This window comes from Mya arenaria, chromosome 1 (genome assembly GCF_026914265.1).
Source record: "Mya arenaria isolate MELC-2E11 chromosome 1, ASM2691426v1".
NCBI classification, from domain to species: Eukaryota; Metazoa; Mollusca; class Bivalvia; order Myida; family Myidae; genus Mya; species Mya arenaria.
The window spans coordinates 1,036,633-1,051,656 of record NC_069122.1 but is presented as its reverse complement, the minus strand read 5'-3'; the positions used below and the strand labels follow the sequence as shown (position 1 = coordinate 1,051,656).

At 35.4% G+C, this 15,024-nt stretch overlaps 2 protein-coding genes across 2 annotated transcripts in view; one reads left to right on the top strand and one right to left on the bottom strand.

Moving 5' to 3' along the window:
- The window catches only part of LOC128212349 (uncharacterized), a 57,212-nt gene extending 53,957 nt beyond the window's left edge, over positions 1 to 3,255 (bottom strand). The window contains exon 1 of the mRNA XM_052917953.1: positions 3,180 to 3,255. The gene's annotated coding sequence lies outside the window, so the exon portion shown is untranslated. The remainder of the gene's footprint in view (positions 1 to 3,179) is intronic.
- On the top strand, positions 676 to 1,662 carry LOC128234981 (uncharacterized). The gene is made up of 2 exons (XM_052949648.1): positions 676 to 1,272; positions 1,454 to 1,662. Exons 1-2 carry the CDS (start codon positions 1,014 to 1,016, stop codon positions 1,660 to 1,662), a joined length of 468 nt encoding a protein of 155 aa, XP_052805608.1. The 5' UTR covers positions 676 to 1,013.
- Positions 3,256 to 15,024: the final 11,769 nt, after the last annotated feature.

Below are 15,024 nucleotides of genomic sequence, written 5' to 3'. Positions count from 1 at the left end.
TATTTTCTACATCAAAAGCACCGACATTTCACAAGACCCTGATATATATATATATATATATTTTAATATATATATATATATATATATATATATATATATATATATATATATATATATATATATATATATATATATATATATATATATTAGGCGTATTTTCCAAAAAATCTAAAAAAACATTAACAACCATATAGTTTTTGTTACATCGTACCCATCACTCTTTTAAACTTAATATTCAAGGGATTCAGAAATTCTACCACTTTTGAACCCACTGGCTGTAAGACCCAAATCTACCTCTTTGACATTGCCAAGAGGTTCACAAAAGAAGAAACAGATAAAAAAAAAAAATTAAATGCCACTTGATGCTTTACAGCTCATGTGACTCCAAAGCAAGGGCTCATTCATCAGGGCTCATCCTACCAGGCGACTTAGACGATTAAGTCGCCCTGCCCGCGGCAACTTCGCTATTTTCTAAGATCAAAGCGAAGTCAACTTCGCCGACTTTTTCAAAGATCAAAAAGTCGATATCGCTAAGAACTAACGCTTGTCAAAACAGAGCGACTCCACCTCCCGCCTGTCAGCTCTATTGACAAACAGCCAATCGTGTTTAACCTAGTAAATATGCTCCATTGACTTCAGCCAATGAGAACGCTTGTTTTATTCAATCGAGGCACGTGTTTGCACCATTGACTTTGTGTACATGTGCTACGTCATCGATGTAATAAAATTGTAAGGGATTAATATTTACACTTGCCGATGTTTGTAAATGTCAATTAGTGCCAATTAGGATTTATACTTTATGACAATAGCGGTTTAAATGATGTGCACTGATGACAAATGAACTTAATTGGGTGTGATTAGCGCGAAGTTAGCGAGAAGGGCAAGTGCGAATCACAGTTCCAGGTTTGTTGTTTTTTTTTATTTCAGAAATGCTTCCATTATTATTTTTTCTTCGAACGGTTCACATCAATATTCTATATACGAGATATTTTGGATTCTGTTGAATAGTAATCATGCTTTCTACGTGGCTTCTGCGGGATTCCCCAGGCCTGAAACGTAAAGCTGACGGTGTTGAAAGTGATGACATGATCGACAGTTCAAATAAGAAATCATTCAAAAAGTCAAATTATCAAAATAATTTCAGTTGGTACAATGAAGATGCAGATAAAAATTGGCACTGCGAAGTTTGTAGAGGTGCTAAGTTGGACAACGCCTACGCCCGTGGACATGACCAACCAGCAAAAACAACCAATCATCAGAGACATGGCTTGTGTAAGTATTTATTAAAACAATAGAAGCATTGCTTAGTCAGCAGATAAATCAATTCAAAATGGTATTAATTTTAAGGTGTCTGGCTTAATATATTTTAAAACATGTTGTAATATATGCCCAAATTATTTTAAATGACAGCTGAAAATGATGAGATACTGTGAAATATTTTGTGTATTTTCAGCAAATCAGCACAAGGCCGCCTTGGAAAAGACAGTTCTGAGTTCCCAGGAACCCATGAAGAAAATTGTACTGGCCAAACTGTCCAAGGATGACAAGCTTGGGGTCAAGCTCCTTAAGACTGCCTACCACCTGGCCAAGCGGGAGCTCCCCAAGGTGGAATTTCAGTACCACCTCCAGCTTGCCGGGGCCATAGGTGCTGAACTCGGCTGACCTTGAGACCTACATTGTAGACTGATCAAGTGTATAGTGCTTCTTGTTTTGAGAACTAAGATGTGATGATATATTGACTACTTTTTTGTTTTTTACAATTGATGTCATGTTGTTTGATTTCAGCTAGTTTTGTTTGTATTTATTAGCTTATTTTATTTATTTATCATGTATTTAAATTCAGATATATATTTATGTGTGCATGATAGGTTTGCATGTAATAAAATGTTTGAAACTTGACTCTTTTTTTTTAAAGATATATACAACAAATTAATTCCAACTAAAAACCAGTATGACTATTTTAAAACAATTTAAACACCTATTTAATTGCATAGAAAAGTTGTCCAGGGCACACCAGAACCCACCATTTGACATTTAAAATCTCAAAATTTTCCGACCTGCAAGAGGGGGACACCCCCTCCCGCACCCTCCCCCCTTCTCCCTAAAATTTCTGTCTAGGATGAGCCCTGATTCATATCAAATGACTGTGTTTGCTTACGGAATGAAATGTTCTGAACCATGACATTGCAACAAATATTATTGACAAACAAGTGATCAATCATGATTGACAGAGAATTTATAATTCAACAGTGTAAAACTGAGCAGTTAAAACATTCATTTTTTGTCAAAACGTGTCAGGATTGGAACCATCTGGAGAATAGTGTAGTCCACACATAGACAGTGGATAGTCCACCTAAATGGCCGTCAACGAGTCTTTTGACGATTTTTTTTAATATGGCAGACTCGTGACGTCCACCATCCCAGCAAAAAGTAGCAAGCGGTCCTTGCGCAGAGAATCCTCGCGGCCACAATTTTGAAATTATCTCCGTTATAAATTCAAATTACTACGAAAATATTATTGCCTACTATTAAACACACATATTTAGTTATGTCAGTATGCCCAAAAACATGTTATCATAAAACACTTACAAGTGTCGATTGTTTATCAAGTATCCCGATATTGGTAAATCTGGGGAAAAGCTGACTGGTTGTGTACATGTATAACAGTATTCGTGATCCATAATATATTAATGTGAAAATAACAACTGATGACAAATTAAATCCAGTTCCGATCACTGTCGGATAAAAATTGAACAACTTTGTCATTATTATTTAACATCAATGCATATTATTACAGTATATCATTTCACCCTTTGTTAAGCGGTAGTGAATTGTAGCGTTTCAGGGATACATAAGAAATGTCAAAATAATAAACAAGTATCCCTGATCGGTCATTATTGTAGGACAGTGGAGGGCTTTAGGACCACCCTCCTTTTTGACTTAACGCCTCCCCCCAGTGTACTACGCAGGCACTGCACCGTATCTAAGCAGAAGCAGAAGTTCTGTGTCGTTATTAGTCTTAAAACTCCTCTGTACATTGTACGGTAGAGTACAAGTCAACAAAAAACGAAAAGCTAGCTTTTGCAAAATCAAACCTTCTGTTCTCTAACATATATGCATAAACTAAATAAAGGTTGGGAATAGATATCATCTCAATAATAAATGACAAAAATCATTACCATTTACGAGTTTAAATACTGAAATTACTGCAGAATTAAGCTGGAAACCCAACAGGAAATAAATACGAACTGCTTGATTAATTGTAATTGTAGTTAAACCGGGTTTAAGAAAGTAGGGTTGTGCTAAAACCCGGTACCCGATATCACTTTCCGAGACTATTTTTGCGGAGTGCAGAAGATACAAATACACAATTTAATTTAATTAAAATTGTATATAGCTTTGTATTACAAGAAATGAAAATGGCAAAAATAACAAATAATAACGCATATTAATAATATGTATTGCATATGTTCTCCAAATATCGATACCAAAATGTTATTTCACATTGTGCTTTTCGTCGTTGGTTTTTTTTTGCTAAACATGGTGTAAATTCAATATATGAACTATATACAAAATAGATTAGAGTAAAACGCACAAAGTCGTAGAACGAAAAAAGGTAAATAGAATTATGAAAAAAGTTTCATTTACGCTATTTAAGCACATGTATATATTCATAGTTTTCATACTGAATTATTCATTGTATTATTTATACATCGTTTTACATGATTTAAAGAATAGCGCAACCCTCATATCGCCCACACACTGTCTCCACTAAGAATCCTCGTTTAAAAACAGCGCAGAATGGATTCCCCGTGTGAAGTCACTTGATCGTTTCAAACACTAACTGCCAATAAGCATTTTAGCCAATTCGCTGTCATTTTCAGCAGTGTTAATCTTTTTCAAAAGACTCCATTAATTAATTGTATCACCGATGTTAATCTGTCGGGCTCTGTGTCTACGCAAGTTATTTCGCAGCAGTTTCCGCTTCCTTGCACTGTCCGTCGTTTTGGAAAGCCATGAAGTGTGTTTATTTAGCATGTGAACTTTGCGTTATGAGCGTCGATCAATAATATATCGACGCCAATTTCAAATTTTCTGGGTAGATATACCCAGATGATTTCGATTTGGAATAATACGAAAAAAATGCAAAAGTTGAATTGTTAGTAAGCGATGTGATACAGCAATGCGGTGTACAAAATGATATCAATATAATGCGAGTTTTTCTTCTTTTTCTGGCAATTGTATTTTCTGGTGTCTCGGTCCTTTAAAGCTTACTAAATATTATGTGTTTTTGCTATGTTTGAAGAGAAAGATATCTGCTAAATTGTTAACCAATAGTGATATTCGGAATGTATTTATCCTATCTCTATGTAATTATCTACACAATTTAATTAGTTTCAAGTTTGTTTGTTTTTACATATAGTCATTTTGCCTTTGGTCAATTACACATGATCATAATTAAATGCCACGACAAATCGTTTTTTTTTAATATAAACCTTATCAAATAGGCATATACCATTGAACACTGAACATGGTTAGAATATGTTGTTGTTGTTTTTAATATTTGTTTATGCCGTCTTTTTAAATCAATTGTATAATGTTTACAATCATTTTATACTAAATATGTGCATGTACACATTCGTAGTGAATAAAAATTCGGATAAGAAGGGAAACACATTTAAATGTACTTTTGTAATTTATGAATGCTGCAAAAGGTTCAGACTTAAAATAACGATGATAAAATTTACTGTTATAGATATATCTGGCTTTTCACTACAAAGAAATGGTTTAAGGTTGTTTGTATGCATTTACCAACATCAATGGGCTTTGAGTGTCGCAGATACTTGGCTTATTTATTTTTGTAAATGCATATCAACAAAATGAACGGTTTGCATGTTTATAAATACTGCAATCTCATAGGACAAATTATTATTTCAAACACAAATTAGTATAACAAGGGCAATCGTGTGCTTTTCTGTTTTGTTGTGTTTGTAACATATTGAATTGAACTGATTTTTTTAAAGATCTGGATAAAAGTTGTGTTGTTCGGAGTGTTGCTGTCAGTTCAAAGGTTTTTACCTTTTTAAAGAGAAACTTCCTATGAATCCTAACTCTGTGTGGTATTAATCGATAGCAACTCTAGTTGACATTGTATTTCATAATAACAATTTGAGTGACTCCTGTCCGGAAAAGTAGTTTCCTGGCTCTGCGCCTTCGTTGTTTCGTAGCAGTATCCCGCTTCCTTGCAATGTCCGTTCTTCCCTGAATTCATGAAGTGTGTATATAAACCAAGTGGTAGCGACGTCACGAATCCAGATACGTATACCGACGTTATTTTTAAACTCACCGGGATTACGATGTAGACAACCCCAGAAAATTTCAGATTGGTAAAATGCTCTAAAACTGCGAAAGATACATGAGTCGTAAACGATGTGATACATTAGTAAGTAAGGTTCAATGCGTTGTTCATAACGAAATCAATTTTATGTAAGTTTTTGACATTTCTTTTGCAATTGGCAATTTTTGTATCATATTGTGTCTAGTCCCTTTAAAATGTAAAGGTGTAATGTAATTTATAGAATATATAACGTATTGGGTTGCTCGCAAATGTTCTTTCTTATTTGTTTATGAAATAACCCTAGTGACTACTCCTTTATAGGCGATATCTTTTTTAATGACTTGCATTTTCTCCACATTTTTACACGGCATAGTCTGAACTATGACGTTTAGACAAGAAATGATATGACAATATAGTTTTAAACCCTTTTTAAGCCATGTCAGGTTGTTGTCACTGTACCTTGAACGTGTTAGCAATGTTCCTCCGACTGGAAATATATTCGTATACCAGATATTGTCTGTAGATAGTTATTTGTGTACTAAGGTCACACCAGTTTTAGTAGTAACATGGAATGATGTTTGTTTTAGGTCGATTGGAGGTCTTGCTGATCAGTATTTTGTTAAAATACGTCTCCATGACGACTGTAAGGATTCGACTCTACAATGTTTGGCAAAAATAGAACAGAGGCTTTGTAAAAGTGCACCGGCAATAAGTTGCTTCCTTGACTTTAAGGTAAGGCTTGATACTTCGTCCACAGTGACGTATCTGTAATATATTGTCTAATCTATTTTATCCTTCTAGCCATGCTTAATTTATGTTAAGGTAAGGCTTAATACTTTATCTACAGTGAAGTATCTGTAATATATTGTCTAATCTATTACACCCTTCTAGCCACGCTTCAGTTCTGTTAAAGTAAGGCTTGATACCTTGTCCTCAGTGACGTATCTGTAATATATTGTATAATCTATTTTATTCTTCTAGCCATGCTTCATTTATGTTAAGGTAAGGCTTGATACTTTGTCTACAGTGAAGTATCTGTAATATATTGTCTAATCTATTACACCCTTCTAGCCACGCTTCATTTATGTTAAAGTAAGGCTTGATACTTCGTCCTCAGTGAAGTATCTGTAATATATTGTCTAATCTATTACACCCTTCTAGCCATGCTTCATTTATGTTAAGGTAAGGCTTGATACTTCGTCCACAGTGAAGTATCTGTAATATATTGTCTAATCTATTACACCCTTCTAGCCACGCTTCATTTATGTTAAGGTAAGGCTTGATACTTCGTCCACAATGAAGTATCTGTAATATATTGTCTAATCTATTACATCCTTCTAGCCACGCTTCATTTATGTTAAGGTAAGGCTTGATAATTCGTCCTCAGTGAAGTATCTGTAATATATTGTCTAATCTATTACACCCTTCTAGCCACGCTTCATTTATGTTAAGGTAAGGCTTGATACTTTGTCCTCAGTGAAGTATCTGTAATATATTGTCCAATCTATTGCACCCTTCTAGCCACGCTTCATTTATGTTAAAGTAAGGCTTGATACTTCGTCCTCAGTGAAGTATCTGTAATATATTGTCTAATCTATTACACCCTTCTAGCCACGCTTCATTTATGTTAAGATAAGGCTTGATACTTCGTCCTCAGTGAAGTATCTGTAATAAATTGTCTAATCTATTACATCCTTCTAGCCACGCTTCATTTATGTTAGGATAAGGCTTGATACTTCGTCCTCAGTGACGTATCTGTAATATATTGTCTAATCTATTACACCCTTCTAGCCACGCTTCATTTATGTTAAGGTAAGGCTTGATACTTCGTCCACAGTGAAGTATCTGTAATATATTGTCTAATCTATTTCACCCTTCTAGCCACGCTTCATTTATGTTAAGGTAAGGCTTGATACTTCGTCCTCAGTGAAGTATCTGTAATATATTGTCTAATCTATTACACCCTTCTAGCACTGCTTCATTTATGTTAAGGTAAGGCTTGATACTTCGTCCACAGTGAAGTATCTGTAATATATTGTCTAATCTATTACACCCTTCTAGCCATGCTTCATTTATGTTAAGGTAAGGCTTGATACTTCGTCCACAATGAAGTATCTGTAATATATTGTCTAATCTATTACACCCTTCTAGCCACGCTTCATTTATGTTAAGGTAAGGCTTGATACTTTGTCCTCAGTGACGTATCTGTAATATATTGTATAATCTATTTTATTTTTCTGGCCACGCTTCATTTATGTTAAGGTAAGGCTTGATACTTCGTCCACGGTGAAGTATCTGTAATATATTGTCTAATCTATTACATCATTCTAGCCACGCTTCATTTATGTTAAAGTAAGGCTTGATACTTTGTCCTCAGTGACGTATCTGTAATATATTGTCTAATCTATTACACCCTTCTAGCCACGCTTCAGTTCTGTTAAAGTAAGGCTTGATACCTTGTCCTCAGTGAAGTATCTGTAATATATTGTATAATCTATTTTATTCTTCTGGCCACGCTTCATTTATGTTAAGGTAAGGCTTGTTACTTTGTCCTCAGTGAAGTATCTGTAATATATTGTCTAATCTATTACACCCTTCTAGCCACGCTTCAGTTCTGTTAAAGTAAGGCTTGATACCTTGTCCTCAGTGACGTATCTGTAATATATTGTGTAATCTATTTTATTCTTCTAGCCACGCTTCATTTATGTTAAGGTAAGGCTTGATACTTTGTCTACAGTGAAGTATCTGTAATATATTGTCTAATCTATTACACCCTTCTAGCCATGCTTCATTTATGTGAAGTAATGGAATATCTAATCCATTTCAGCTTTTAAGGACTGAGTCAAGATGCATTTTGTGTTTCTCTGGATATCTCTTTCAGAATGTATGCAGCTGAGTGTAGGGAACCTTTTAGTGGCTTACAATTCGACCAATAAAGCAATGACTGATGTTGTTTTTTCTTTCGATTTCATGAAAAGGTTGTTGGGGAGCCGGTGGCGCTTTTCGGTAAATATAAAGTGGGTTAACCCTTTATTTACTTTTACGAAAGTGACATCTGATGCTGTGTCATTCCTTATTTATATTTTACGATACCCACAAGTAAAGCGTTCTTATCCTTTATTTACATTTTACGCTATTCACGTTTCAAGCGTTGTTATCCCTTACTTACATTTTACGCAACTCACTTTTTAAGCGTTGTAAACCCTTTCTTACATTGTTCGCTACTCACTTTTCAAGCGTTCTTAACCCTTATATACATTTTACGCTAGTCACTTTTCAAGCGTTTTTATCCCTTGTTTACATTTTACGCTATTCACTTTTCAAGCGTTGTTAACCCTTGTATACATTTAACGCTACTCACTTTTTAAGCGTTGTAAACCCTTACTTACATTGTTCGCTACTCACTTTTCAAGCGTTCTTAACCCTTATATACATTTTACGCTAGTCACTTTTCAAGCGTTTTTATCCCTTGTTTACATTTTACGCTACTCGTTATTCAGGCGTTTTTAACCCTTATATACATTTAACGCTACTCACTTTTCAAGCGTTGTTAACCATTATATACATATTTCAATACTCACTTTTCAAGCGTTCTTAACCCGTATATACATTTTTCGCTACCCACTTCTTAAGCGTTGTCAACCCTTATTTACATTTTACGGTACTCACTTTTTAAGAGTTGTTATTCCTTGTTTACATTTTACGCTACTCACTTGTAAAGCGTTGTTAACCCTAATTAACACTTTACGTTACTCACTTTTTAAGCGTTGTTAACCCTTACATACATTTTACGCTACTCACTTGTCAGGCGTTGTATCCTTATCTACATTTTACGCTACTCATTTTTTATGCGTTATTAACCCTTATATACATTTTACGCTACTCATTTGTCAGGCGTTATGAATCCTTATTTACATTTTACGTTACACACTTTTTAAGCGTTGTTAACCCTTCCTGACATTTTACGATACTCACATTTTAAGCGTTGTTATTCCTTGTTTTCATTTTACGCTACTCACTTTTCTAGCGTTGTTTACTTTTATTTACATTGTATGCTACTCACACTGAAATAACGTGTCAGATACCCAATTAACAACATATCTATTGGCTATTCTTTTATCGATAATCTTTCCATAACATTATATATCCGTTTCAAAAGAGAATACTGAATTTTAATGCTTATGCCTATTTTAACATGTAATCGTCGGATTCCCGTGAAATGGGTCCGTCGTGCGTATCCGGATATGCTGGCATGTTATCACCCGTTGTAGCAATAGTTTACGTCTTGTTATTTGTTACTGGTATTTCACATATTATAATCCGTTCTGTTATTCCTTTTTGCACATTCTAAGTTTCGTTGTCGCTTAATCATCACACTCGGTGCGTCTTTATTACGATTTATTTTTATTTTCAATTTAACCTTCTTTTATAATTGTCTTCACCTTTTCATTTTCTGTTAATGTTATTATGTAAAGAAAACTGTGTTCTTATATAAGATGATTATTTTTCTAGATGTCTGTCAATACTTTCGAGGGGAGGACGAAATTTCGTTTCATACAAGCATTAAGTGAGAAAAATGTTTAATGGCAAACAAAATGGCGGATTTAGAATGAAAAGTACCGATTCCGGTACCAACTTTTGTCTGGTAAGTGGACTTTTTCTTTCAATTTTGAAAAATGTATGCGCCCAGTATGTGGCGAAAAGCATATTCTTCAATCGAGATCTTAGTTTGGTATTATAACTGTAAAGGTTACATTTTTATCACTGCGGTCTTGTGTGATTTTCTGTGATTTTTCTCGTTCGCCTGCTAAATCGGGCAATGGTGAAGTCCAAGTCGGTTACTGAAGTGAAAAAGACTTCAAAATATGATACACATCACATACTAAACTGAAAGACTCTTGATCATTAGCGATTCTCAGAACTAAAAACGTATCCTCTCAAGGCTAAACAATTGTGCAGAAGTTTGTTTGCATTTCACCAAAAAGTGGGTAATGTGCTTGCAATAAACATAATGGGGGGTTAATCGGCCTGGAAACATGTACAGTCGAGTAATAACCATGAAGTTTGGAAAATATGAATATATACATGAAACCACAGTTACAACATGCACAGATATGCCGTATTTGCCGAGAAAATACAAAAAAAAATGTGGATAAAATCAACACGTTTATTTGTAAACATTGCCTCCTAAGCCACAATCTGTTCAATAACTTTTTACCTTTTCAGTTATGATACCAAACTAAGATGTCGATTGAAGAATATTATTTTCGCCACATACTGGACACATATAATTTTCAAAGTTTAAAGGAAACGTCCACTTACCATGCAATAGTTGGTACCAGAGTCGGTAATTTTCATTATAAATCTGCCATTTTAATTGCCATGAAACATTTTTCTCACTTAATGTTGGCATGAAACGAAATTACGTCCTCCTCCTTGACTTTTACGGCAGCTTAACTAAATAGTATATTTCAACAGCCCTGAACGTAGCCAATCCAAAACGCCTTGAACAACGTGTGAATGCCATTTCCAAATGGTATCAAGACTTCGAAACCTTTCCACTCATGGGCTATGGGGACTTTGCGCGATTCCTTGGTGCCGACGAAGCGCTCATTGGCAATTTGAATGACAACGCCTTGACGGATGAGGAGGAAGCATTGTGGTGTGTGCTGAACATAGCATTTACCGGAGGTACGTACTGCACGATTATAGGACTGAGATCAAGTTGAAAAAGTGCCCGCCTCTCATTCAAGAGGAGCAGCCAGGTGGTGTGTGCTGAACATAGCATTTACTGTAGGTACGTACTGCACGATTATAGGACTGAGATCAAGTTGAAAAAGTGCCCGCCTCTCATGCAAGAGGAGCAGCCAGGTGGTGTGTGCTGAACATAACATTTACTGTAGGTACGTACTGCACGATTATAGGACTGAGATCAAGTTGAAAAAGTGCCCGCCTCTCATGCAAGAGGAGCAGCCAGGTGGTGTGTGCTGAACACAGCATTTACCGGAGGTACGTACTGCACGATTATAGGACTGAGATCAAGTTGAAAAAGTGCCCGCCTCTCATGCAAGAGGAGCAGCCAGGTGGTGTGTGCTGAACATAGCATTTACCGGAGGTACGTACTGCACGATTATAGGACTGAGATCAAGTTGAAAAAGTGCCCGCCTCTCATGCAAGAGGAGCAGCCAGGGGTACTCATTGTCCCTCACGATGTACATCATTACGGGTCTCTACCGAGAAAATCGACTGAGCATGATTATATTCATATTTCTTAACAATCGAACTTAAATAAATAAGTCTTGTCTAAACAATAATGAAATAAACACAACGTACAGTGTCACACCCAGAAACCAAACATGTAAGTTTGCGACATTATTTACAGGTACAGGGACTAATGTCAAAAGCTCAAGTGTCTTGCAAGCACAGAATACTTTCAAGAACTTAATCTTAAGAGTGTTTTCCATGGCAGGATCTCCAACATGTATGGATCCAGATATGTCATCCTTTATCTGTGTTAGTCATCCTTTATCTGTGTTTGCTGTTCTGTGGCCTTCTTGATACTTTTGTAACATTTTTGAGATCTGTCAATGTCACTTGGCTACGTTCCTTCTTGCTTTCATCATATCCCTGGTGCAACGTTAACGATAAAATCAGAAACATTAAGAGGGAATTTTAACCGCATTCTTAAATGAAGTATAATAAATAATATTATAAAAAGTACAGGGACAATGTTTTCTTAAACGTTACACAACCGAGTGCGACCCAACTTTCGTTTCTTTTTTTCGGTTGTGTTACGTTCGCCAGCACTAAACTTTCTAAAGTATCTTGTCAAACCCCGTTGGCTCGAACTCCCAGAGACCGTCAAAAATACATCAAGCCTCGGAAAATTCGAGCCAAGCGGGAATGCTAAACTTGTCACGTAACCGTCGTTACGTATCAACTTTAAAGTGTTACGTAACATAAAAGTTACGTATGAAACACTTTAAAGTAATTACCAAAAATCAATAATAGAATTCAAAATTTATTTGTATCAAAAAGTAAATACTCCATATTTGTATCAAAAAGTAAATACTCCATCATGGGGATCAAATGTAGATACACTTAGATGCTGACAGTTCGTGATAGCCGCTGGCTATTAGACCAATTAGCGTGACAGTTCATGACTATAGAATACATCCCTTCGTCTATAATAAGATATTAGATATGCATACCTGTCACAAACTGGACGAGATCAGCAGTATATATGAACGCATGTTACTCATTTTAGTGAGATTAGGTTTTGGGCGTGGACTAGACATATGGCCCGTATGATACTTTATTATATACTGATTATTATACTTAGAAAGAACGTGGAACAATAAAGACTTAGAACACTTGAACAGTTGTTGGTTGGTTACTGAACGAACTATCACGAAAGTTAAGTGAACAGTAGCGTTACGTGACACGTAAAAGTTTGGCGCCTGCTGACCAAGGATTCGAACAGGGTTGACGTGGAACACAACGGCGAAGTACTAAACCACCTGAAACAAAAAAGGGGTGAGTGACAATTTCGGTTTTTTTGGATAACATAGAGAAATGGCAGAACCAGATATTAGTAGAATTTTTCAAAATTTAGGGGAACAATTACAAAATGTTTCGGCTGTAGTAGGCACTCAGAGTATAGCACAAGTAGTACCATATTTTGACGGGGATACGAAACAATTCAAATATTGGATAAAAAATATTGAAAAATACGGCGTTCTTACGGGTCTAGATAGCGAAAGATTAAAAATGGTAGCTTATCAGTCTAGCAAAAATGCAGTTAGTGATTTTATACAAAGATATCTAAAAAGTAACCCTGATGATAACTGGGATACACTAAAAGGGGAATTAAAATCAAGATTTTCGGAAGTACAAGATCCACAACATGCGTTCTGTCTATTAAGGGCAATAAAACAGACACCAGGGGAAAATGTTCAAATATATGCAGAACGACTTTTAACGATGGCGGAAGAAGCTTTTGTAGGTCATAACGGCGACCTAATAGTTATTGAAAGGCAACTAATAGGGTTCTTTATTGATGGTTTGGCACATGATTTCCTAAAAATGAAAGTAATGCGAGAAAATCCAGATACTCTTCAAGCCGCGGTGCGTAGTGCAACAAATGAACAAAATCTTAGAACTAGATTTAATCTTCGAATAGGTAATGCGCCGAGTCAAAATAGCAGGCATGATATTAGCATCAATGATAGGCATGAACCTATGGAAATTGATCATTTAAGACCAAATAAATACTGCATATACTGTAGACGGCCCGGTCATAACATAAAAGATTGTAAATCAAGAAAACGCGAAATAAATGCCATAGGTCAAGAATTTCAAGTTCAAAATAACCAAATTAGTGATAGGCCAAATAACGATTGGAAATCAAAGATTGAATGTTGGAATTGTGGGAAAATGGGTCATTTTCAAAGGGAATGTCGAAATGGCAGGAGACCATATTACGCCTCACGTAATCAAAAAAACTAGGAGTCTCTTATCATAAAGAAGTCGGTGATAGGAGAAAACATATGTCAACATTCACTATAGCAATTTGTGGGAATCCAAATTCATGTCTGATAAAAATAGGAAACATTTCTTTTAGAAGTTTAGTAGACACAGGTGCTGAAGTTAGTTTAATTAGTCGAAAGGCCCTTAGGTTATTGCAAAACAAACCTAAACTCTCAAATAAACGCGCTCATTTACAATCAGTTAACGGCAATTCGCTACAAGTTGATGGCTCAGTACAATTAAAATTTAAAATCGGCCGAGTTCACAAAGTGCACGAATTTTATGTTGTCCCAAATATAAATAGAAATATCATTTTAGGCAGGGATTTTTTATCAAAAAATGGGGTAAGACTCTATTTTGATTTAGAATGTATGCGCATAGATGACAGTTATGTACCTTTGGAAGAAGATTTACATATTGCATCAATTGTGAGACTTCAAAAATGTACTGTCTTGAAACCACAAACACGGTATTTATTAAATGGTAAAGTAAAATCAAATCCCAATATAGATACAAAAAAATGTTATGAGATTAAAAACATAAACAATTCATTTTTAGATTCTGAACCAGGCCTTGTAATTGTTAATTCCGTGGTTAAATTTCAAAGCAAACGTACATTTCCAATTGCAATTATAAATAACACTCATAAAACAATTAAGTTAAGGAAAGGCAGTGCTATAGGCAAAATTGAAAAATTAGAGGCTCAAGAGATTGCTTCTGTTCAAAATACTTCGGTTAAAGGTAATCCAATGACTGATGATGAAATTTTGACAGACTTACGAGTACCCAAAGATCATGCTGAAACGATCTTACCAATTATAATGCAAAATCGAAAACGTTTCGCTAAAAACGACTCCGATCTTACTCAAACTGACACCGTTACCATGACAATCGAGACAGGAGATCACCCCCCAATTAAATTACGACCATACCGCACACCTTTGAATAATAGGAAAATTATTGACAATGCGATTAACGAAATGCTTGAGGCAAATGTAATTAGGAAGTCACATAGTCCTTGGAGTTTTCCCATTGTAATAGTAGATAAAAAAGATGGCACTAAACGATTTTGCGTAGATTTCAGACAATTAAACAAAATTACAAAACCCACATCTTATCCTTTACCTCTCATAGATGACATATTGGCTATTTTAGGT